Source organism: Pelophylax lessonae, assembly GCF_965119305.1.
Source record: "Pelophylax lessonae genome assembly, chromosome: 7".
NCBI classification, from domain to species: domain Eukaryota; kingdom Metazoa; phylum Chordata; class Amphibia; order Anura; family Ranidae; genus Pelophylax; species Pelophylax lessonae.
In genome coordinates, this window is record NC_138774.1 from 145,460,468 (window position 1) to 145,484,468 (window position 24,001).

A 24,001-nucleotide genomic window follows, 5' to 3' on the forward strand; every position below is an offset into this window, starting at 1 on the left:
ATTGAAGTCTATTGAACCCAAAAAAAGAAGAAGCACCGTTTTGCACTAAAAAAAGTCCTTTACCCTTTCCAAATATGCAGCGGCTGAAAAAAGCAGTGAACCAGGCCTAAGACATTTAGTAGCAGCATGCTTTGTTTTGCATCACCTGTCATAATGAGGAAAAATAAATAAATAAAAAGGTAGCCCTTTAAAATAGAAAAAGCAGATAAGATGTTAATTTTTTTCTGTGAAACAGTGAAATTGATTTTCTATCGGCATTTTAACTAGGAGTCAGACATTTTTATTTCAGGTACTTGTATAGTGCTGTCAATTTACGCAGCACTTTAAATATATTGTAGATTCACATCAGTCCCTGCCCTCAAGGAGCTTACGGACAAAGGTCCCTAAATCACATTCTTACATACACATAGAAAGGCCAATTAATACAGGATTTCATCTACCAGCATGTCTTTGGATTGTGGGAGGAAACCTGAGTACCCGGAGAAAACCCACACAGGAACAGGGAGAACATTCAAACTCCAGGCAGGTAGTGTCGTGGTTGGGATTCGAACCAGCGACCCTTGTACTGCTAGGTGAAAGTGCTAACCACTACAACATGGTGCCGCCCAGACATGAAGCTATACGAGGGGTGGAAGGGAGAGATAAATCTTTTATAAAGTAATAAACGCTGAGACTTTTTTTTAATGAATACGATCATTTTAAATATAATGCACAATTACTGGTGAAAGTTTACTTTAAAATGTAACTGTAATGCCTTGTATTCCCTCCAGTCTATCAGCCTCCACCTTCTCTGGGTTCAGATGCTGATCTTCCTTGCAAAGTCTATTTTTATTTATTTTTTTTAAACAAACATGTTATACTTACCTGCTCTGTGTAATGGGTTTGCACAGAGCAGCCCTGATGCTCCCCTTCTGGGGTCCCTCATCGACAATTCTGGCTCCTCCTACCTTCAGAGTGCCCCTACAGCAAGCTGCAAAGTATAGGAGTTCCCCTATAGCAAGGTTAAAAAAAAAAAAAACTGCCTTTAGAACCAACCACTCACTTCTTGCCCAGGACTACATGTCCCATGAGGCATTGCTCCTCACACATTCACAGGCACTTACTGACCTAAATGGATGATTTACTGAGCTGTTTATGTGCTGCACTGCATGTCCTGCTATGTAAACAAATAATGCATTCTGTATGCAGGCCAATTAATTGGCCGACCAACTAATCGATTATGAAAATAGTTGACAACTATTTTCATAATCGATTAGTTACCGATCGATTAGTTTTGGCCCTAAAGCAAAGCCCAAGGTCCATTACAAGTTCTATATACCTGACAGTGAAAACCATTGCATGCAACCTTTGAAGAGCAAAGCTCCATTCCTGCCTTTAATACTAAACAGAAGTAAAAATGGGATTTGACTTACCCTAAAATCCATCTCCCTGATGTTCATAGACAGACATAGCTCCTGGTACACAACCATTGGGTTATACAGCCCCCTACAGGAGCAAGACCCCCCCCCCTTCTGCTGTTATAGCCACTCAGTTTTGTAACAAGCAGTATCAGGAGAATAATAACTCCACAGAGATGTCAGTCAATGAACATCAGAGAAATGAATTTTACGGTAAGACAAAACCCCATTTTCTCTTTTGTTTATTGATAGGCACAGCTTCTGGTATTCATAACCATTGGGACGTCCCAAAGCAGTGTTAAACTTGACGGGTGGGAACAACCAAAAGATTCCCAAGGCTAACAGCCAACCAGGTAACAGGGGCTCAACAACCAGAGCCCATCTGAAAAAAACAATACACCCTCAAAGAGGATCAGGTCCTCAGACAGCAGCCTGTAAAATCTTGCAGCCAGAAGAAGCATGCGCAGATGCCAACACCATAAAAAAAAAAAAAAAAAAAAAAAAAGATGGCTAATTTCTTGTGAACAATAAGCAACACTTCTTTGAGTTGACTTGGAAACTGTGGGCACAGTATGTCAAGACGCTCCTATCTCCCACACTTGTCTGACTGCCGGATGCCTTCGTTCACGGTGAACTCTGGGTCATATCTTCTGGATCTTCTCCTCTGTCCCTGGATACAGTTTGTTCCCATCCAGGGGCAGGAGATGACCCCTCACATTTAGATGTAAAAATGAAGTGGACCCCTAATTCAAACGTGCATAAAAATTTGTACCTGACTGTACTTCATTTAGTTATGTTCTATACCCTACTTATATGTTGTGTAACACTGGCATTATTCATTAATAATTTTTCTTCATACGAAATTCAATAAAAATATTGAAAGTAAAAAACTGTGTTCACCAATGACCAGGTAGCCGCCTTGCAAACCTGATGACGGAAGGCCCAGGAGGCACTATGCGCCCTAGTAGAGTGTGCCTTGACAGGGAAAAAAAAAAAGGAGAACCTGACCCCTGATGGAATAGGCCTGAACCACCATCTGGCTGATCCATCTGCAAACGGTCACAGAGGAAGCAGAGAACCCTTTGAGGTCCATCTGTGAGCACAAATACTGAGTCTAGACTTCCTAAAAGACTCCGTAGCTGCCAGGTACCCCCCAATTGTTTGGACCACATCCAAGGCAATTCCTTCAGATGTTTAGGCCTAGGACACAGGGAAGGCAATGCAATGTAATCGTTCAAATGAAAATCAGAGACAACCTTTGGAACCAACGATGGACAGGGGCGAAGAACCACCTTATCCCTGTCACCAGGTAAGGTGAATGACAGGATAACGCCGCCATTTCCAACACCATGTGTGCAGAAGTGATAGCCACTAAAAAGGCCACCTTCTGAGACAATGTAAGCAAGGGAATCTCCTAAATATTTTCAAAAGGAGGCTTCTGCAGAGCTGAATGCACCAAATTAAAGATCCCAATTTTCCACCCCAGGAATGTGACCAGCAGAGAGGGCTTGAACAAATCGTTCTGCTCACCTTAGAATGCCTGCTACCCCCAAAGCTGCTAGGACACTTCTTATTCCCCCTTGATGGTTGACATAAGCCATGGCCTTTTTCGACTGAATGCGCACTGGACAACCCTAAAGATGATCCATCTAATGTTCCAGACACAGTCTGATCGCTGGGAGTTCCAAGGCATTGATAGGTATTCTGGACTTTTCCAGCGTCCAGATCCCCTGAGCAGAATGGTTGCCAAGGACACCTCCCCAGCCGGACAGAATGGCATCCGTGGTGACCACTGTCCAATACAAGGAGAAGATGAATTTTTCCAGGTGAATCGGCGGAGAACGAAGCCACCATATCAAGAACTCCCTTGTTCTGACTCTGATCTGATATTCCAGAGACTGGAGTCTTGTCCCATTTCGTCAGAACCTCCCTTTGCAGGGACCTAATATGGAACTGTGCAAATGGAACCACCTCGAAGGTAGACACCATCATGCACCTGCATGCAAGTCCAGAGGGACAACCATTTGTTGGACAGCAGGAGGCGAATTGCAGCCTACTTCTGGAGTTTGTCCAGAGGAAGGAGCCCAGATAGTCCAGTTTTGTGTTGTGGACAAAACCAGAGCAGACTTCTGAAAATTCAGAATCCAGCCGAACTCCCGCACAGTTTGTACTGTCATCTCCAGGTTTTCCACCAGAGCAAAAGGGAAACTCCACTCGCAGAAGGAGATCGTCCAAGTAGCCAAATACAGCGATCCCTCGTTTGCGTAGGAAAGCTAGCATCGGGGCTAACACTTTTGTGAAGACCCGAGGAGCAGATGCAAGACCAAAGGTTAAACGCCACAAACTGATAATGCTCCTCTCCCACAGCAAAGCAGAGAAAACGCTGGTGACTGGCACATATTGGAATGTGAAGGTAGGCATCCTTGATATTGATAGAGGCGAAGAAATCCCCCTGACGCAGGGATGCCCCCATCGTTTTCATGGGCTTCTATTCTGAACTTCTGTACCCGCACAAAGCAGTTTAGCGCCTTGAGGTCCAGAATTGGATGCACTTTGCCTTCCTTCCTGGGGACTGTAAACAGGTTTGAGTAAAAACCCTGAAAAAGTTTCCGAAATCAGAACCAAGACAACCATTTCTTGAAGGAACAGATCTTGCACCGCCCCAAACAGGCCAGGTAAGCGGTCTGGAGACAGACACAAGTCGAAAGGCAAAAAACTTGGTGGGAAAAGGGTGAAACTCGATCCTGTAGCCGGACCGAATGACTTTGTGGACCCACTTGTCTTGCACTACAGAAATCCACTGGTCCAGAAACTACGCCCCCCCCCCACCCCTGATACGGGGGAGGGCGCACCTTCATGCTGAAGGAGCTTTGTTGGCGGGTCTGGAGAAGCCCTATCTTGGCTTGCCAGACCAGGTTCGTTTGGATCCTTCTGAAGAGGACCTGCAAGGCTTCGAGCCTTTGACAAAAAATTCAACTTAGACTTACTGGTAACTTGTTTTCCAGGAGCATTTCAGGACAGCGCCTTACCCCCACGCCTGGAAAGTGGCCAGACCACCCCAACACCCCCAGTGTATGTAGAAGGGGTGGGGGGGCAGGATGAGGGACTCGGCAAAGGGATTGCGCCTGCAGGAAGGAGTGGAACCCGGGGTCCGACTGTCCCAAGGAGGCCCACATCCACCCCAAAATCCTCCAGGGGGAGTGGGGGGGGGGGGTCACAGTTACTCTACCATACCACGAACCAGATGAGCACCGCTCCAGACAAAACCCCTCTCTAACTAAATGGGAGGGCTGTCGGCCAGGAGGAATGCTGCAAATCAGGCCGAGACTCGGTCGTATGCAACCTCATGAAGCGTTTAACTCGCAGGCCAGCCCCCGTTTAGTGGGGCTATGTCACGGCCAACCTAGCATGGAGCCGAGGTCTGCGCACGCTCGCTGGTAAGAATAGGATGACCACTGGATCTAGTTATCCAGCCCATCCCCCAGTGCGGCAGTTGATTGTAGATCTTACAGGGAAAAAAAAAATAAGAGGAAAAAAAAAAAATTGTGCCGGTACCAAAGAATTAGGTAATTACTCATGTCTAAGCAGAATTAAAAAAAAAAAAAAAAAAAAACACTGCGTGGCTATAGCAGAGAGAGGGAGTATACCCCCTGGGACTGCCCAAGGGTGTAGCCAGAATTTTTTCTGCTTAGAGTCCTACTCCTGTAGGCGGGCAGTATAACCCAATGGTTATGAACACCAGGAGCTGTGTCCATCAATGAACAAAAGAGAAAGGTCAATTTTAAAAACCATTCATTCAATAACAATAGGATCCAAGTTGCAATTGTATACGCTAGATTACTTTTTCTTCATTTGCTATTTTTTTACCTCCCCAACCGAAAGTGGAGTTACCCTTTAAATTACCAACTAAATATAAAATGTAACGAGGGCACAAAATCCATTACAAAGATGATGATGGATGGATGTATACTTTCACGAGTGGCTAAATCAACCCAGATAAAATAACTAATGTACCTAACACAACATTTTTACCTGTAGCCCCTATATTTCGTTGTCCAGTCTTCCAAATATCTGATCGTTTTGAGAAAACACTGGCTTTCTTAAAAAGATCAGATTTTTGGAAGACTGGACAAACCTGCTCCCGAATTTAACATGTAATAATTCTCCAATTCCATGTAAATTTCAAATACGGTTTCCTAAACCCTGGGCCTTTTATAGTTTCACAAATCTTAAGAAAAAAAAAAAAAGCTGTATGTCAATTTATTCATTTACCGAGCGCTATTTGAGGTTTGTTGGTCTACAAATCTTAGTCATCAACTTATCTGATTATTAACTATCATACTTTACACATCAACTCTGTAAATTTTACTTCTCAAACAAAATTTCCCCTTGCCGAATCGCATATTCTCATACCGTATTAAAAAGTTGGCCAACATAGAAATAATAAAAAAATAAGCGCTATTACATATTAACTTTAGAAAATAAATGCTGACCTACTATGATCGTCAGCAAAACGGAAAGTAGCTGTTCAACATTTAAATCTGAAGACCAAGTAAAGGCTAAATACAAATATGGAGTGGTTCTAGGATTAGCATTTCTATTCTCTCAATTATGAGATTTAAACCACCCTGCCAGCCATAAGAAACCCCTTTCTTAGAAGTTATAGACTGTAGAAGCGACACCCTGGTACCCTCAAGGAGTGGCCAATTTAACTTTATATGGCTGTGTGATACTTCATTCTTTTTTTTTTTATTTTCTTTTTATAACTTTTATTCAACAGTGCAACGCATTAAGATCTGCACATCAGTTGAACCGCACATACCCTCAAGACTTTGCTCACTTGGGCAAAAACAGCAGGTTGAGCCACAGTTTTACTGCCCACCTAAAAAAGAACATGAAGACATTCAGAGCTCTCTACATTGCTGTGGCAGTAAGTGTATTTCCTATCACCTTCAAGTGAATAGTGCAATTCTACACATTTGGCTTGCGGTTGTGGCATGGTAAAATGTCCATTTGGGGGGGGGGGGGAAACACCACCCACCACACAAACACAGGCATTCAGGGCAGCAATATCCGCAGGTTTGAACTGGTCCTTAATACCTATACACAGGTGAGGGGGGGGGGGGCATGGGTCTTTTACATTTGATATGAATTTTGAAGATGGTTGGGTTTTACGTGTACCAATGACGGCTGTACAGTTCCATTTGCACAGTTGTCCTAAGAAGCACACAATCAGCAATAGCATATTTTAACCACTTTCAGACCGGAGGATTTGGCTGCTCAATGACCAGGCCCTATTTTGCGATTCGGCACTGCGTGACTTTAACCACTTGCCGACCGCCGCACGCCGATCTACATCGGCGGTCAGCCCCTCACAGGCAAAGTGACGTAGGGCTACGTCACTAGCTTGTGAGGGTCTAGGGAGCGAGCGCGCGCCGCCGGAGGCGCGCTCCCGCTCCCGCGTGGTCACGGACCCCCCCGCGCGTGTGACCGGCGGACCCGATGTCCGCCGGCCACTCTGCGATCGGCGGGGGAGAGGAAGAAAGTCAGGCAGCTTGTGTAAACAAGCTGCCTGTCATTCTCCCCTCTGTATGAGAGCTGATCATATGGATCTACTATGTAGATCCGTTGATCACTCTGCATACAGCTGAAGCCACAGCCAATCACAGTAAGAATCACGCCCCTAGGGACACACACAGCCCCTCCCTCTCAAATAAAGTTAACCCCTTCACTACCAGTGTATTTTTACAGTAACAGTGCATATATATATAGCACTGATTACTGTAGAAATGTCACTGGTAACCCCAAAAGTGTCAAAAATGTCAGTCAAGGGTCCGATCTGTCCGCCCCAATGTCGCAGTACCGCAAAAAAAAAAAAAAAAAAAAAAAAAAAAAAAAAAAAAAAATCGCAGATCGCCTCCATTACGCGTTAAAAAAAAAAAAAAAAACCAACAAAAATGACAAAAATCTTTCCCTTAGTCAGTAAACGCAATAACTTTTGCGCAAACCAATCAAAATACGCTTTTTGCGATTTTTTTTACCAAACATAGGTAGCATAAAACAAATTGGCCGAAAATGTTAAAAAATTTTGATTTTTACATTTTTTTGGGGGGGGAATTTCATATAAAAAAAAGGGAAAAATATTGCTATTTTTGCAAAATTGACGCTCTTTTTTTGTTTATAGCGCGTGATCAAAAAATCGCACAGGTGATCAAATACCGCCAAAAGAAAGCTCTGTTTGTGGGAAAAAAAGGACGCCAAATTCGTTTAGGTACAGCGTCGCACGACCGCGCAATTGTCCGTTAAAGTCACGCAGTGCCGAATCGCAAAATACCCCCTGGTCGTTTAGCAGCCAAATCCTCCGGGGCTTAAGTGGTTAATGGACAATTGCTTGGTCATGTGAAGCTGTACCCAAACGAAATGGACGTCCTTTTTCTCCCACAAATAGAGCTTTCTTTTGGTGGTATTTGATCACCTGTGCGTCTTATTTTTTGCACTATAAACAAAAAAAAAAAAAAAAAACTATTTTGAAAAAAAAAAAAAAAAAAAAACAATATTTTTCACACTCTGCTATATGAAATCCTCAAAAAAAAAAAAAAAAAAAAGTAAAAATCTAAACTTTTGAACATTTTAGGCCAATTTGATTTCTGCTACATATGTTTGGGGAAAAGAAAAAAGCGTATTTTTGATTGGTTTGCGCAAAAGTTATTGCGTTTACTAACTACAGGAAAGATTTGTGTCATTTTTTTTACTAGTAATGGCGGCAATCTGCGATTTTCTGCGAGACTGCGACATTGCGGCAGACAGATCAGACCTCTAACTGACATTTGACACTTTTGGGGGTACCAGTGACATTACTACTACTACTACATTACTGAGGCTAAAGTGGTTGTGAAGACACTGTTACATTAAATGATGTGCCCACTGTAATTTTTTTTTTTTTTTAAATAAAAAAACAAAGTCGCAGTAAGCCTTATTTCATAGCGCTGTGCTGTTATTCTTGCTTTAAAAGAACAGGATTGTGGTCTGACTCCCCAGTCACATCCTATAGTAAAGACTGATGTATTGACTCAAGCAATGAAACGGACCTGAGCATCACTGACTGGTCACATTGTATAGAAAACAATTAACCGTTAAACAGGAAACTAAAATGTTACGGAAAATGTGCTGCTCACGTTTATGCTTTTTTTAAAGCTGAACTCCATGCAGATATTAGATACACGTTTGCATCTCTGTATTCATTATATTAGTAAATGCATTTCCTTTTTAATATGCAAGGAGTAAATTACCTTAATTTGACCTAATATGAGCAGTTTGCATTGCTCATACAGCAAAGTTTAGACTGGAAGGGGGCGAAGCAGCAAAAGAAGACAATTAGTTGTGTTGCAGGGCTCATGTACTATTAAGTGACATGCAGAGTGTCCTATCTGCATGTGAGCTAAAAGGAAGCATATAGTGATTGTAAAGTCTCATGGCTTTTTTTTTTTTTTTAATAACGGGTTATTCTTCCCTCCTCTGTGCAGTGGATTTGCACTGTTTTTTTATTGTCGTTTAGGGTGGGAACAAGTGCTGCCCTGGAAAACCTAACTCTGTTTTCTCTTATTGTCTTCCAGGGCAACATCTGGGAAGATGTAGCAAGCAATACTTACTAGGGAGGGGAAAAGTCTGGAGCACTTTGTGACCAAATATCTGGTCCTGATTGGACAGCTGGCCGATGCAGTAATGCCCTGCAAAGGTATAGAAGCTCAACCATGTCGCTGCCCTGCAGATCGGCTCTGGCTCTCTTTCTGCGCTTGATGCCCAAGCTCTGGTCGAGTGGGTCGTTACTCCGCTCGGCAGGGCAAGGTTTAGTGCTTGGAAGGCTGTCTGAATAGCAAGCTTTATTCGCCTGGCTATCGTACTTAGAGACATGCTTTCCTTTGTTGACTCCTGCATGGGAGGATGAATAGGGTGGTGGTTTTTCGTCACTCTTTAGTTCTCTATCGAGGTAAGCTATCAGGACTTTACCTCTAGCTTGTTGTAAGTGACTTCTCCTGCTATCCATTGAATTTGGAAGGGAAGGAATAATCACCTCCCGAGTTCTGTGGAAAGTTGGAGACTTTTGGAAGGAAGGATGGGTCTGGCGTGAGAATACATTTTATGTCAGAATTAAGCAGCAAGGTTCTATCATGGATAGAGCCTGTATTTCCCTGAATCTTCTTGGGACACAAGCGCAACCAGGAGTACTGTTTTTAGTAGGGATGCACCAAAATGAAAATTTTGGGGAGAAACCGAAACTTCAGGATGCCCTTGGCCGAAAACCGAAAAGTGACTTTTTTTCCCCCAAATGATTTTAAATAAGTTCTTTCTATCAATATTACTGACTGACACTCACTGACTGACACTCACTGACTGACTGACACTCACTCACTGACTGACTGACACTCACTGACTGACTGACTGACTGACACTCACTGACTAACACTCACTGCCTCGCGCGCTGCAATTAGAAGGGTTTGAGCACTAGACTGCGATTATAAATTTAATCCGTTCTGACTTCCGACACGGGATGCAGGAGAAAAGGGGAGAAACTGTTTTTTTTTTTTTTTTTTACAGCACACAGACATTACCTTCCTCCTCAGCGAACAAAAGGGAAGGGAGGAGGTGGGTGGAGTGATGCAGCGATCGTCACGGAGGAGGAGGAGATCCTCCTACGCTGTGCATTCTGGGTCCCTCTCCCCCGGGACGTCACTGTTTGCTAGATGCCAATCGGCTGGCTGTCTAGCAACCGCTGTAAATCACAATGAAGCGCCCGGCATCGGATCGTAGCGGAGAGCACAAATGAGAGGGAAATGAATGGCTTTTTACACAGATCAGCGGCCATACATTTTCAGCATATTTAACCCCTTATCGGCGGAAATGGAATAGTCTCATTTTCGGCGAAAATATCGGTGGCCGAAATTTCGGTGCATCCCTAGTTTTTAGTGTAAGGTATTTATCCAAACAGCCCTCCAGAGGTTCAAATGGTGCAAAGAGGAATCCTTTAAGTACCGTGGGAGAGGTCCCATGTCAGCGTTCTGCTCAACTTCATCGGTGTGGATTTTTTTCAATGAGAGAAGGAATCTTATGAGCGTGTCTTCTGCCAGCCTAATGTCTAGGCGGGAAGATAGGGCTGCCACCTGAACCCTCAAAAGGGTTATGGAAAATGCCTTTGTCTGCTCCTTCCTACAAAAAAATCTAAGATTGCTGGAATAGCTCCTTTTCCTGGGTCTCCTTTGTTTTCATACCAAAAGACAAACATTTTCCACACTTTTTGGTAGATGGCTCTAGTCAACGCTAGCTAAGATGGTGTCAATCATCCTGTTTGGCAGACCTTTGTTCTGTAACCTCACCCTTTTAGGAACCAGGCTGAAAAAGTTTCATGACCTTGTGGTTGATTGGCTCTTGCGACAGGAGGTTCGGCATGTCTGGAAGTGTTAGAGGAGACCGAATGCTGAGATTTTCTATGTGACTGAACCATGGTCTCTAAAGCCAATGGAGTGCAATAAGCATCACTGTAGTCCTTCCTTGACGTTTTGTACAACCTTTATTAGGGCAGTTGGGGGGAAATGCATAACACAAATGTGGAGTCCAACTTTGGTTGAATGCATCTACACCGATGTTCCAATCTGTAGGGTTTAGAGAGGAATTTTGGGGAGCTTCATAATTATGTTTTTAGCAAACAGATCCACTTCAGGCACTCCCCAGACTCAGGTGATCCCCCAAAAAGATTTCTTGATTTAGGGACCAGTCTGTTTTATGCTTTTTTTCGGCTTAAGAAATCTGCCAGCGTGTTGTTGGTTCCCTTCAGATGGATAGCGGAGATGAAGCTGATGTTTTTCTCGCCCCATGATAGTGTTGTTTCTGTCAGGCTCATTAGACGGGTAGATTTTGCCCCCCCCCCCCCTTGTCTGCTCAGGTATGCCACTGAATCCCTACGTCTTTGCACTGAATCACCAGTTGGAACAATTTTAGCGCCTCCCCTACGGCTTTTAACTCCCTCAGGTTTGAGCATACTTGAGACCAGTGGGGGTTCCATTTTCCTTGTGTACAGCAGTCCGCAATGTGTGCTCCCCAGCCCAGACCGCTGGCGGTCGTAGTGATCCGCATGAGATCAATCTATGTCCATCTGCGCCCTTTGAGATAAGAGGCCTGAGCCACCACTGGAGTGTTCTTTTGATTGCCCAAGGAACCGAGATAACCGCCTCTAGGAATGATGGGCTGCCATCCCAAAGGCCAAAATGTGATTTTGTAAGGGTCTCATGTGGAGCTGAGCCCAGGTGATGTCAGGGATTTAGGACGTAATTAGGCCCAATACTGCCATGCCCCGCCTGATGATCATGAATTTGGTCTCTATCAGGGATACTATCGCTTCCTTGATTTTGTTGACTTTTTCCTCGGTCAGGAAAATCTTGGTCACTTCAGCATCTATTATATAGCCCAAGTATATGACTTTCTGGCTTGGTGTTAGCTGCGATTTTTCTTCGTTCACCATCCACCCCAAGCCCTGTAAGCAAGATATGCTCTGTCTGTTGATTTAGCAAAGAAAAGTGGGTTGTCTAGATATGGCACTACTCCTATGCCTTGCCGTCTTATGTTTTTTTATTTATTTTTTTATTAAGGATTCTGCCATTATCTTTGAGAAGATCCTGGGCGTGGAGCAGATGCCAAAAGGCAGAGCTGTGTGTTAAAAACGTAGCCAGAGTGGTAGCCAGACCCTGGACCGCAAAGGTATCCTTGATAGCTCTTTTTTATCAGTACATGTAGATATGCATCTTCCAGATCTACTGTGGCCATGATTGCTCTGACCGAGTAGATGGATTCCATCCTGAAATCTTTTGTACCTTATATTTTTGTTGAGTGGTTTAAGGTTCAATATGAAGTCAATATTTTGTCACGTCAAGTGACAAAACTAGTAGGGCAGGGCCAGGACGCCGAGCACCCCCTGTGCAGGTCTGTCTCAGTCGTGGCTTCAGTACACGGCTGGAGGAGAGGAGGAGGAATGCTTTTAAAACCCTAGTGTCGGGTAGACACTTGTGAGTGTAACTTTTTAGGTTTTAACAAGTGGAATTTTTTTTATGCAATTACCACTATATGGATTCTCCTTTCTTTCAAATTACTACATATCCTCACTCCTCACGTAGCCTATCCTTATGGGAGTGCCTGTATGGTTAGACGGGAATGATTACTTTTTGGAAATCGGAACCAACCTGCTGTAAATTTTATGTAAGGCGTATTTGCTGGTTTAGAACCTGACCAGTCACCCCATCTGGTGAAAGGATCACATCGGGTGTATTGTACAAATTACTCACAGAAGAAGTTATACAACGTTATAGACACTTTTTTTGCAATTTAAAACACTCAGAACTTTAAGGAATATTGGATACGTTTTTAACATATCATTGTTATATGCACATGTATATATAATATGAATGATATGAATTTATTGATGGAATAATTAGGGGATAGATAAATATTTGAGATAGATAAGATAGATCTCTCTCTATCTCCATCCCTTAATTAATCCCTTTCGCCACTGTATATCCTCTGTGGCTAATGGAGGAGACTATACATCTAAATAAAGAGGTTTGTGCCTGGAGTTTAGCTTAACAGCGTTTTCACTTTGTGGTGCTCAGAAACAGTTGAGTTATTTTAATAATTTCAGGTACTTGTATAGCGCCATCAATTTATGCAGCGCTTTACACATATACATGGTACATTTCCATCACTCCATGCCCTCAAGGAGCTTACAATCAAAAGGTTTAGTTCCACTTTATCGGCAGCAGAAAAAAAAAAAAAAAAAACGATTACCCTGCCAGACAGTGCTGTACTGGATGGCTAAAGCTGAGTAAATCTCATGACCGAATGTACAGAAATACAAATCTGCTGGGAGGAAAAAAATAAATATCCTTAGGCCCCTTTCCCACTTGGAGTCCGTCGGCGGACTGTTTTTCTGAGCGTGGGATCGATCCGCCGATCCCCCGCTGAGCAGGCAGACGGCAGCTGCTGTCAGGTCCCCACTGTTCTCTATGGGGGAACCGGATGAGAACAGACCGCCTGTCCGTTCTCATTCGATCCCATCCGATCCGCTGGACGGATGGAAAATAGGGTTCCAGATCAAATGTCAGCGGACATGTCTCCGCTGACATCCAATGCCCCGTAGAGATGCATGGAGCATCTGTTCAGAATCCTCCTGAAGAACTGACAGATCTGAACGGTCTGCAAGCGTGAAAGGGGTCTTATGTGTATTTCATCTGTACATTAGCTGTAATTCCAGACATTAGCTTTCAGGTATGTCATATGCAATCATGTGTCTTTGCCTTGTGTCAAAACCTAAAACGTATTATTTAAAAACACGTAAGAGGTAAGTCATTTAGAATAGAGTTAAGAAAAAAAAAAATCCTAAATACAACATCTGAGGATTAGGATACAATTGTACCCTCTACATTTGGTACTTAAAACCTACTGTGGCCACTACCATTAGTCACTGAAAAGATAAAGAAAAAAAAATTATATATATCTCTCAATGCACAAAGCTGCATGCATTTTAACCTCACAAAGTTTAAATCCTGTCAAATGCCTAGGATCCAAACAAACATTTGAGGAATTATTAATTCGTATTCTCTGGAAATAACAGTCAGAGAACTAGGGAAAATGTAGTGTCCCTTTCCAATCTACACATGAAGTTACATTGTAGTGGTCACAAATTCAAAATAAAAATAATAATACTTCAATAATTGTGTAATTTGCAATACAGTAGTAGATCATCACTAATAACTAAGAACAAGTTGACTGTTAACGGCACAACCTCTATATATAAAAATGGTTCTGCATTTTCCAAGAGCCTTGCCAACATTTCTGAGAAGTCAAACTGAACCACAATCTTAGACCTCTTGCACACTGCAGCTTAACCACTTCTGGACCGGAAGATTTTACCCATTCATGACGAGGCCATTTTTTGCAATTCGGCACTGCGTTACTTTAACCACTTAAGCCCTGGAAGATTTTACCCCCTTCCTGACCAGGGGGTTTTTTGTGATTTTTTACTGCGTGACTTTAACCACTTAAGCCCCGGAGGATTTGGCTGCTAAAGGACCAGGGGTTTTTTTGCGATTTTTTACTGCGTGACTTTAACGGACAATTGCGCGGTCGTGAGACGCTGTACCTAAACGAATTTGGCGTCCTTTTTTTCCCACAAACAGAGCTTTCTTTTGGTGGTATTTGATCACCTGTGCGATTTTTTGATCACGCGCTATAAACAAAAAAAGAGCGTAAATTTTGCAAAAATAACAATATTTTTCACATTTTTTTATATGAAATTCCCCAAAAAAAAAAGTAAAAATCAAAATTTTTTAACATTTTTCGGCCAATTTGTTTTATGCTACCTATGTTTGGTAAAAAAAATCGCAAAAAGCGTATTTTGATTGGTTTGCGCAAAAGTTATCGCGTTTACTAACAAAGAGAAAGATTTTTGTCATTTTTGGTGTTTTTTTTTTTAACGCGTAATGGCGGCGATCTGCGATTTTTTTTTCGGTACTGCGACATTGCGGCGGACAGATCGGACCCTTGACTGACATTTTTGACACTTTTGGGGTTACCAGTGACATTACTGCAGTAATCAGTGCTATACATATGCACTGTTACTGCAAAAATGACACTGGCAGGGAAGGGGTTAACTTTATTGGGAAGGGAGGGGTTAAGTGTGTCCTAGGGGCGTGCTTTCTACTGTGTAGGGACATTGCTATTGGTGTAAAAGCAAAGATCAACCGTTCTACATAGTAGAACGGTCAGATCTTTACTTTTACACAGGGAGAACTGACAGGCAGCTTGTTTACACAAGCTGCTCTGTCTTTCTCCCTTCACAGGAGCGATCGTAGTGTGGCCGGCGGACATCGAGTCCGCCGGTCACACGCACTGACTTGCCTGTGAACGAGCCGCGGCGGGCGCGCGCCTCGGCGGGCGCGCGCCCGCTCGCTATAGGCTCGCAAGTCAGTGACAGGCGAGTGACGTACCGATACGTCACTCTGCCTGGCCGGGGCTGACCGCCGCAGTATATAGTCGTGCGGCGGTCGGCAACCGGTTAACGGACAATTGCGCGGTCGTGCGATGCTGTACCTAAATGAATTTCACGTCCTTTTTTTCCCACAAACAGAGCTTTCTTTTGGTGGTATTTGATCACCTGTGCGATTTTTTGATCATGCATTATAAACAAAAAAAAAAAAAGAGCATAAATTTTGCAAAAACAACAATATTTTTCACATTTTGTTATATGAAATTCCCCAAAAAAAAAAAAAAATGTAAAAATCAAATTTTTTTAACATTTTCGGCCAATTTGTTTTATGCTACATATGTTTGGTAAAAAAAAAAAAAAAAAAAAAAAATCGCAAAAAGCGTATTTTGATTGGTTTGCGCAAAAGTTATCGCGTTTACTAACAAAGGGAAAGATTTCTGTCATTTTTGGTGTTTTTTTTAACGAGTAATAGCGGCGATCTGCGATTTTTTTTGCAGGACTGCGACATTGCGGCGGACATTTTTTACACTTTTGGGGTTACCAGTGACATTACTACAGTAATCAGTGCTATACATATGCACTGTTACTGTAAAAATGACACTGGCAGGGAAGGGGTTAACTGTATTGGAGAGGGAGGGGTTAAGTGTGTCCTAGGGGCGTGATTCTAACTGTGATGGGACATGGCTACTACTGTAAAAACAGATCAACGGTCCTACATAGTAGAACCGTCTGATCTCCATTTTTACACAGGGGAGAATGACAGGCGGCTTGTTTACATAAGCCGCCTGCCTTTCTCCCTCTCTACCGACGATCGCAGTGTGACCGGCGGACATGGGGTCCGCCGGTCACACGCACGGACTCCTCAGTGAACGAGCCGGGGGGGGGGGGGGCGCGCGCCTCAGCTATTGGCTCACAAGCTGGTCACAGGCTAGTGACGTATATATACACGTCACTTTGCCTGGCCGGGCTGACCGCCGCAGTATATGTACTTGCGGCGGTCGGCAAGTGGTTAACAGACAATTGAGCGGTCGTGCGATGCTGTACCAAATAAAATTGATGTCTTCCCCCACAAATAGAGCTTTCTTTGGGTGGTTTTTGATCACCTCTGCATTTAATTTTTTCGCTATAAACAAATAAAGAGCGACAAATCTGAAAAAAAAAACATGTAAACACACACACACATTTTTTTTCTCTCTTATCATTCTGCTATAGAACATTCAAAAAAAAAAAAAAAAAAAAGTAAAAAATCTAAATGTTTTAACATATAGGCCAGTTTGTTTTCTGCTACAATTTTTATTTTTTTCCCAAAAATCGCAATAAGCGTATTTTGATTGGTTTGCGCAAAAAATTATCGCGTCTACTAACTACAGGAAAGATTTATGCAATTTTTTTTTTTTTAACTAGTAATTGTGGGACTGCGAAATTGCAGCGGACAGATCGGACACCCTTAACTGACATTTTTGACACTTCTGGGGGGACCAGTGACATAACTACACTAATCAGTGCTAAAAATCTGCACAGTTACTGTAATAATGACACTATCAGGGAAGGGGTTAACACTGTGGGTGTTCAATGGGTTAAGTGTGAGCCTAGGGCAGTGATTCTAACTGTATGGGGCGGGGCTTATGGAATGACCATAGAGATCTGTGATCCTATATAGAAGTATCACAGGGGCTCTGTGATCACTCCAGAGAGAAGAACAGTCGGCTGTGTTTACAACAGCTGACCGTTATCCCTGAGCAGGGAGCGATCGCGGGTGTCAGACGGCAATCGGAGCCGCCTGCCCCCTGCATCGGGGCCGAGTGGGGACGGGAGCGCGCCGCCGGTGACGCATACTCCCCCCTAGCTGGCGGCGCGCGACTGACGTAGCCCTACGTCCGGTCGCACAGGAGGGCAGCCTGCCATAGTATATATGCGGTGGGTGGTCCGGAATCGGTTACAAAATCTCAGTACAGTAAACCCCCGCTCCATCGCGGTTCCGTTTTTGCGGTCCCGGTATATTGCGTTTTTTTTTTGTAATGTTATTTTACTCTATAAATCATTATAAATAAAATATTTTTGTGTTTTCCATAGCTCTTGCTATGTCTCTCAGTATCTTTTATGTGTTTAAATGAGTTTCTATTGTTTTAAAAGTGTGTTTAAAGACCTTAAAATGCTTTTACACGTACAGTGACAGTAAAACAAACATGCCTACAATGCATTTTAATAGGGTTTTTCTATTTCGCGGATTTTCACTTTTCGCGGCTGGGTCCGGAACGTAACCCCCGCAATGGAGGGAGGTTTACTGTACAGCTTTTTTTTTCTGAGCTAAAATACAGCCCATTCATTGTAATGTGCATATGCACACAGGCGCGTAAATGAGCGCTGTGCTTTCTTCAGTAAGAACAAAATAGAAACAGTAATTTATGCCTAATGCGCGCAAATATGCGCAATTGCAAACAAATGAACGCAACGCACACAAACATAACGTTGATCTAAAAAAAATGCCAATTTGCATATTTTACAAAAACAAGAGAATACATTTGCATATGCGTAAAAATGCACGCATTTCAATAAGACAACTACGCCTGAAATTTACGGCTAAAAAAAAGGAGATGATCAAACAAGAGTATCGGGTGTAAGAGGCCTTATTCTTATCTGTGACCACCAAACAAGTCACCTAGAGTAACACATCGCTGATCTTTTTATCACAATATAATAATACAAAACAGACGCCTTATATGTTTTATATGTTTGTTTCAAGAACAATGGACACAGTAAAAAGCAAACACAACTGTTTTTATTTACATATACATTGTGCTCTGCTTTGCTACAAGTTTCATAAACAAAGCAGTACCTAGCAAAACATCTAATCATTTAATACAGACAATTGCCAATATTGAAAATATAAGGCTAGGTTTCCACTAGTGCAGCTACGAAGTTGTGCTACTTCTAGCACGACTTCGTAGCAAAAGTAAACTGCGGCTTTAGTGAGACTTGTCCCTCATATATAGAGGGAAGTCGGCTCAAAAGTAGTACACAAACTACTTTTGAAGTCGCCGCAACTGAAGCCGCGGCAGTGGAAACGGGCCCCATTGAAAACAATGGCTTTTGACTTGCTGTGCGACTTGACATGTGTCAAGTCGCACCGCAAGTCGCACTAGTGGAAACCGAGCCTAACAAACGGAAGGGAAAACCTGATTTATAAAGCCTACAGGCTTAGAGACAAGCGCTCTATTTGTAACAAATAAAAAAAAAAAAAAAAAACTTCTTCAAGTAAATATAAAAATAGGGTTACTTTAGTTAGGAGATATTTCAACATGAGTTTTGCCCAACGGAACGGGCAGCAGATACCCCCAAAACACAACAACATACATATGGTATATTATATGAATGATACGATTAGGCTGCAGAATTTTAAAAAAAGTGGATGAAATAACTCTAAAATTACTATGTTAACACTATTGAGAGAAAAAAAAAGTACTGTGCCAAACATGACTTGTGAAGTGTCTTACACCCACACCCCAATTTTACTTACAGTGCCAGTTCAACTATGCCCATATAAAAATACATAACAAATGGGCATTGGGCAAAACTGCAAGCCTCTAATTGGGCACAATAGGTCAGTATTAAGGGATGTAACTGGGTACATTATAGTCTTTTAATGACATTCCAGTATTTAAGGACCGGTGTCTCAAAAATGTAGCCATGAAAAAGTTACTTTGTAATGTTTGTAGCCTTTGAATGAGCTCTTCTTCCCCCAATGTATAAACCCAGAAAACAGTTTGAAAAGTAAATCCAGACAGCTCTCTGAAATCTGCAGGGAAAAAAAAATCCCCTTTCATTTTTAAGGCGTTCTCAGAAGAGTACTTAATTCATTAATGACCTGCTTTTAGGACACTGATTGGGGATTAGTGAAAAGGTGGGCATCTGTTACGTGTAAGACTCTATAGGGTGACATCTCTCCGCAGACTCATATTATTACAGTTCTCCTGCAATGCAATCATTCTGATCAGGTGTGTGTGTGTGTGTGTGTGTGTGTGTGTAGTTTTTTTTTTTCAGATTTGTTGCCGTTTTTTGTTTATAGCGAAAAAAATAAAACAACCCAAAGAAAGCTCTATTTGTGGGGTGGGTGGGGGGAACATCAATTTTATTTAGGTACAGCATCGCACGACCGCTCAATTGTCTTAAAGTAACGCATTGCCGAATTGGCAAAAGAAAAGCTACTCATAGTCAGACAACCCAGACCAACCCTATAAAGATATAATGTATGAGCCAGAAGATTTAAGGCTGCCAACATTTGGAAGATCGGTGTAGGTTGGTGTAGCTTGTTGAAGCTCATTCCCAAATGGACCATCCATTGCTTTCTACAGAGCGGAGAATGACAACGGACATGTCTGTTGACACCTACCGACATTGGATTCTGTCTGCTAAAAACAGTGGGATGGAGAGCAGTGATGCTGCAGCTGTCCCCCACCAGCTCTAACACAAACAACGGAGTTATCACATGACTGCTGATCGCTCAGTTCTTGGTAGCACTATGAAGGAGCTGTGACTGTCAGACACCACTCGCTTCCTCCAGCGCCAGGAAGGGGGAGAGGGCTGGAGTGACTAGCTTAGGCTCTCAGCGGCACACCGAGGTGGAGCAACCGTCAGACCTCCTCCAGCGCCAGGAAGGGGAGAGGGCTGGAGTGACTAGCTTAGGCTCTCAGCGGCACACCGAGGTGGAGCAAGCTGTCAGACCTCCTCCAGCGCCTGGAAGGGGAGAGGGCTAGAGTGACTGGCTTAGGCTCTCAGCGGCACACCGAGGTGGAGCATGCTGTCAGGCCTCCTTCAGCGCCAGGAAGAGGAGAGGGCTGGAGTGACTGGCTTAGGCTCTCAGCGGCACACCGAGGTGGAGCAAGCTGTCAGACCTCCTTCATCGCCAGGAAGGGGAGAGGGCTAGAGTGACTGGCTTAGGCTCTCAGCGGCACACCGAGGTGGAGCATGCTGTCAGGCCTCCTTCAGCGCCAGGAAGAGGAGAGGGCTGGAGTGACTGGCTTAGGCTCTCAGCGGCACACCGAGGTGGAGCAAGCTGTCAGACCTCCTTCATCGCCAGGAAGGGGAGAGGGCTGGAGTGACTGGCTAAATCCCCGTACACACGAGTAGAAATTTGGCCAGGAAATTTCGTCCGACGACCGATCTGCCGATTTTCGGCTTGTTAGTATGATGCTTCCGACAACCGACTCCAACTTTTCTGCCAAAACAATCCTGGTGTGCAGGCTATATCATTTTTGTCGACCGTCAAAACACGTCTGATTTTCGTCTCATTAGTACAGATTTCGATAGGGAAAAAATCTTATGAGCAAGACTAGGCATGCTCAGAGATGAAAGAACACATAGAAAGCAATCAAACACATGACATCACTTCTGAAGTAGAATTCTGTCGTGCGGGAAAATTCGTGTGCAGTCTAGAGAACATTCCAACCAACAGACACCACTCTGGACAAAAGTGTATCCAATAGAAGCGATGGGGGGGAGCAGAGCGATCTGTCCTAGGCACACACCAGCGGATGTCACCTGTCTCTGTCCTAGGCACACCCCAGCGGATGTCACCTGTCTCTGTCCTAGGCACACACCAGCGGATGTCACCTGTCTCTGTCCTAGGCACACACCAGCGGATGTCACCCGTCTCTGTCCTAGGCACACACCAGCAGATGTCACCTGTCTGTCCTAGGCACACACCAGCGGATGTCACCCGTCTCTGTCCTAGGCACACACCAGCAGATGTCACCTGTCTCTGTCCTAGGCACACACCAGCAGATGTCACCTGTCTCTGTCCTAGGCACACACCAGCAGATGTCACCCGTCTCTGTCCTAGGCACACACCAGCAGATGTCACCTGTCTCTGTCCTAGGCACACACCAGCAGATGTCACCTGTCTCTGTCCTAGGCACACACCAGCAGATGTCACCTGTCTCTGTCCTAGGCACACACCAGCAGATGTCACCTGTCTCTGTCCTAGGCACACACCAGCAGATGTCACCTGTCTCTGTCCTAGGCACACACCAGCGGATGTCACCTGTCTCTGTCCTAGGCACACACCAGCGGATGTCACCTGTCTCTGTCCTAGGCACACACCAGCGGATGTCACCTGTCTCTGTCCTAGGCACACACCAGCGGATGTCACCTGTCTCTGTCCTAGGCACACACCAGCGGATGTCACCCGTCTCTGTCCTAGGCACACACCAGCAGATGTCACCTGTCTGTCCTAGGCACACACCAGCGGATGTCACCCGTCTCTGTCCTAGGCACACACCAGAAGATGCCACCTGTCTCTGTCCTAGGCACACACCAGCAGATGTCACCTGTCATACTCAGCTCTGTGACACCGTGCCTGACACCAGCACAGATCGCACACAATGAGGGACGATCGGCCTGTGTGTGTGCCTTGGAGTGTTGATCGGAGATGATCTGTCACTTACCGTCCACAGGTCCCCGGTGTTCCCAGTCCTTGTCCCGGTCCCATATGTCCCCATAGGGGTCCTCATTGTTCCATAGAGGCAGATAGTGCTTCCTTCCCCCACACAGGGGTCCGATCTCCCCACACACAGACACCTCGATCTCTATGTCCTCCCCGATCTCCACCTCCTCTATACACACCAGGCCGGAGCCCGGCCTCTTCTCCATGTAGCGGTACGAGCACAGGCTGATGGTGGCCCGGGACCCGGAGCGGAGATGATTGCCGTGTACGAGGTGTCCGAGCTCCGGGGAGAGGAGCCACGTCTCCTGGAGCAGCCCATCGTACACCGTGATATCGTAGTGATAGCGGCATCGGCCGATCTCACCTACATAGCGCTGTACAGCCAACACACACACCGGCTGCGGCTCCCGGATCACCAGCCTCAGGCTCGGGCTTCTCTGTACACTCTGCCGGGTACGATGGAGCCAGGAGGACGGGGCCTGCTCTGCCACCGGACTGGAGGAGCATGACGGCCCGGGACTCCCTTCATCTAACTCGGCCAGCTGATCGTACATGTCCCGCTAACACTGAGCCTGGCCGGTGTTCTACAATTTTCCTCCTGTCTGTACATGCCCGATGATGACGTATCGAGACAGGTTTGAAAAAGCCCGGGCCAAACAGTACTAAACCCTGGGAGAGCACCAGCTACAGGACGACCGACCAATCACAACCCCAAATCCTCTACCAAACTTTGGGAGAGCACCGCCTACTGAAAGACCGGCCAATTACATCCCACCTTAGCTCGAAACCCCTCCCCTAGGACTGAGACTCCTTACCAGTGTTGCCAAGTTACTAGATTGAAATTTACTGACACAACGCCCAAAATTTACTGGCACAGCCAAGTTTTTACTGGAATTTCAATTACTGGCAGGTGGTCCCTTCAGTCTACTCTAGGCCAAACAGCACTGCGTGTGTCCATTTCAGCCTATGACAGAGGCTAGTGTGTTGTAGACAGTTCATTACAGAACGCATTCATTTATGCATGTGCGGCGTGATACGTGGCATCCACTTGCACGCCAATCGTGTTAGAACGCGTCCACCACGCGGTGTACACAGTGCTGTATCTTGGCCTAGGCCAACAAGGCCCAGGCCTAGGGCAGCACTTTGCAGGGGGCAGCAAAAAAGATGCACCCCACATGGAAAAAAAACAGCCTCCTCCTGACTCCACCACGAAAAGGGTCCCCACCAGCTTGTGCTACACTTTTAGTATACTGCCAGTCCTATGGGGCAAATCATTCTGGCACCCCCATAAAGCGGTCATACTGCTACCTGCCAGTACTGATGGGCACTAATAATCTTCACTGATGGCCACTGATGAGGCTGCACTGATGAGACGGCACTGATATGATGCACCAATGGGCACTGATAGGCTGCACTGGTGGCCACTGATCAGGCTGTACTGATGAGGCCACCCTGATATGCTGCACTGATGAGGCTGCACTGATGGGCAGTAATGAAGCTGCACTGATGAAGCTGAACGTATGGGAACTGATGAGGCTGGACTGATGGGCACTGATAGACTGGTTGTGGTCTGTGGTTTACAGATGACAGGTCGAGTCATAAACAGGAAGAGGTGGGTCATATTTAAATTAGGGGCTGCACAATTTTAGTCAGGCCTAGGGCAGCACAAAACCTAAATACACCACTGGGTGTACACCTGTACCTAAAGGCGAGGATTCCCACGTGCGCAAATAGGCCTACTCCATAGACACCCGATCAAGGCAGAGACGAACATGTGAATGCTTATGCGCCAGGGCGAACACAACAAACGTATGGGGTGAGAGCACCTTAGGCTGAATCTTGTTTTTCACAGCTGATACTATTGAGGTGATCAGCTCAGGGTAAAACACAATGTGAAACAATAGGCAAAGAAACAATGATTTAAATCAAGCTTTGTAACAATCCCATAACAGCCTCAACAAGATGTAACTTGTAAGCATAATATCCACCTCATTGAGGGATATATATGGCACATGGTCTCTGTTATCTTTTAAAAAGTAACAGTGCATAATTATTTACAATTTGCAATTATGCCAGCAATTTTTACCTTTAAGGTTTGCTGAATAAGTAAAAAATGTAAAATGGACTCACTAG

General features: G+C 44.5%; 1 protein-coding gene across 1 annotated transcript in view; it reads right to left on the minus strand.

Annotated features, from left to right (window-relative positions):
* RADX (RPA1 related single stranded DNA binding protein, X-linked) overlaps nt 1-22,481 on the minus strand; it is a gene marked incomplete at its 3' end in the record, with an annotated part of 178,989 nt that extends 156,508 nt beyond the window's left edge. The window contains exon 1 of the mRNA XM_082264176.1: nt 21,870-22,481. Within this exon, the coding sequence (XP_082120302.1) occupies nt 21,870-22,422 (553 nt within the window). The 5' untranslated portion in view covers nt 22,423-22,481. The remainder of the gene's footprint in view (nt 1-21,869) is intronic.
* Nucleotides 22,482-24,001: the final 1,520 nt, after the last annotated feature.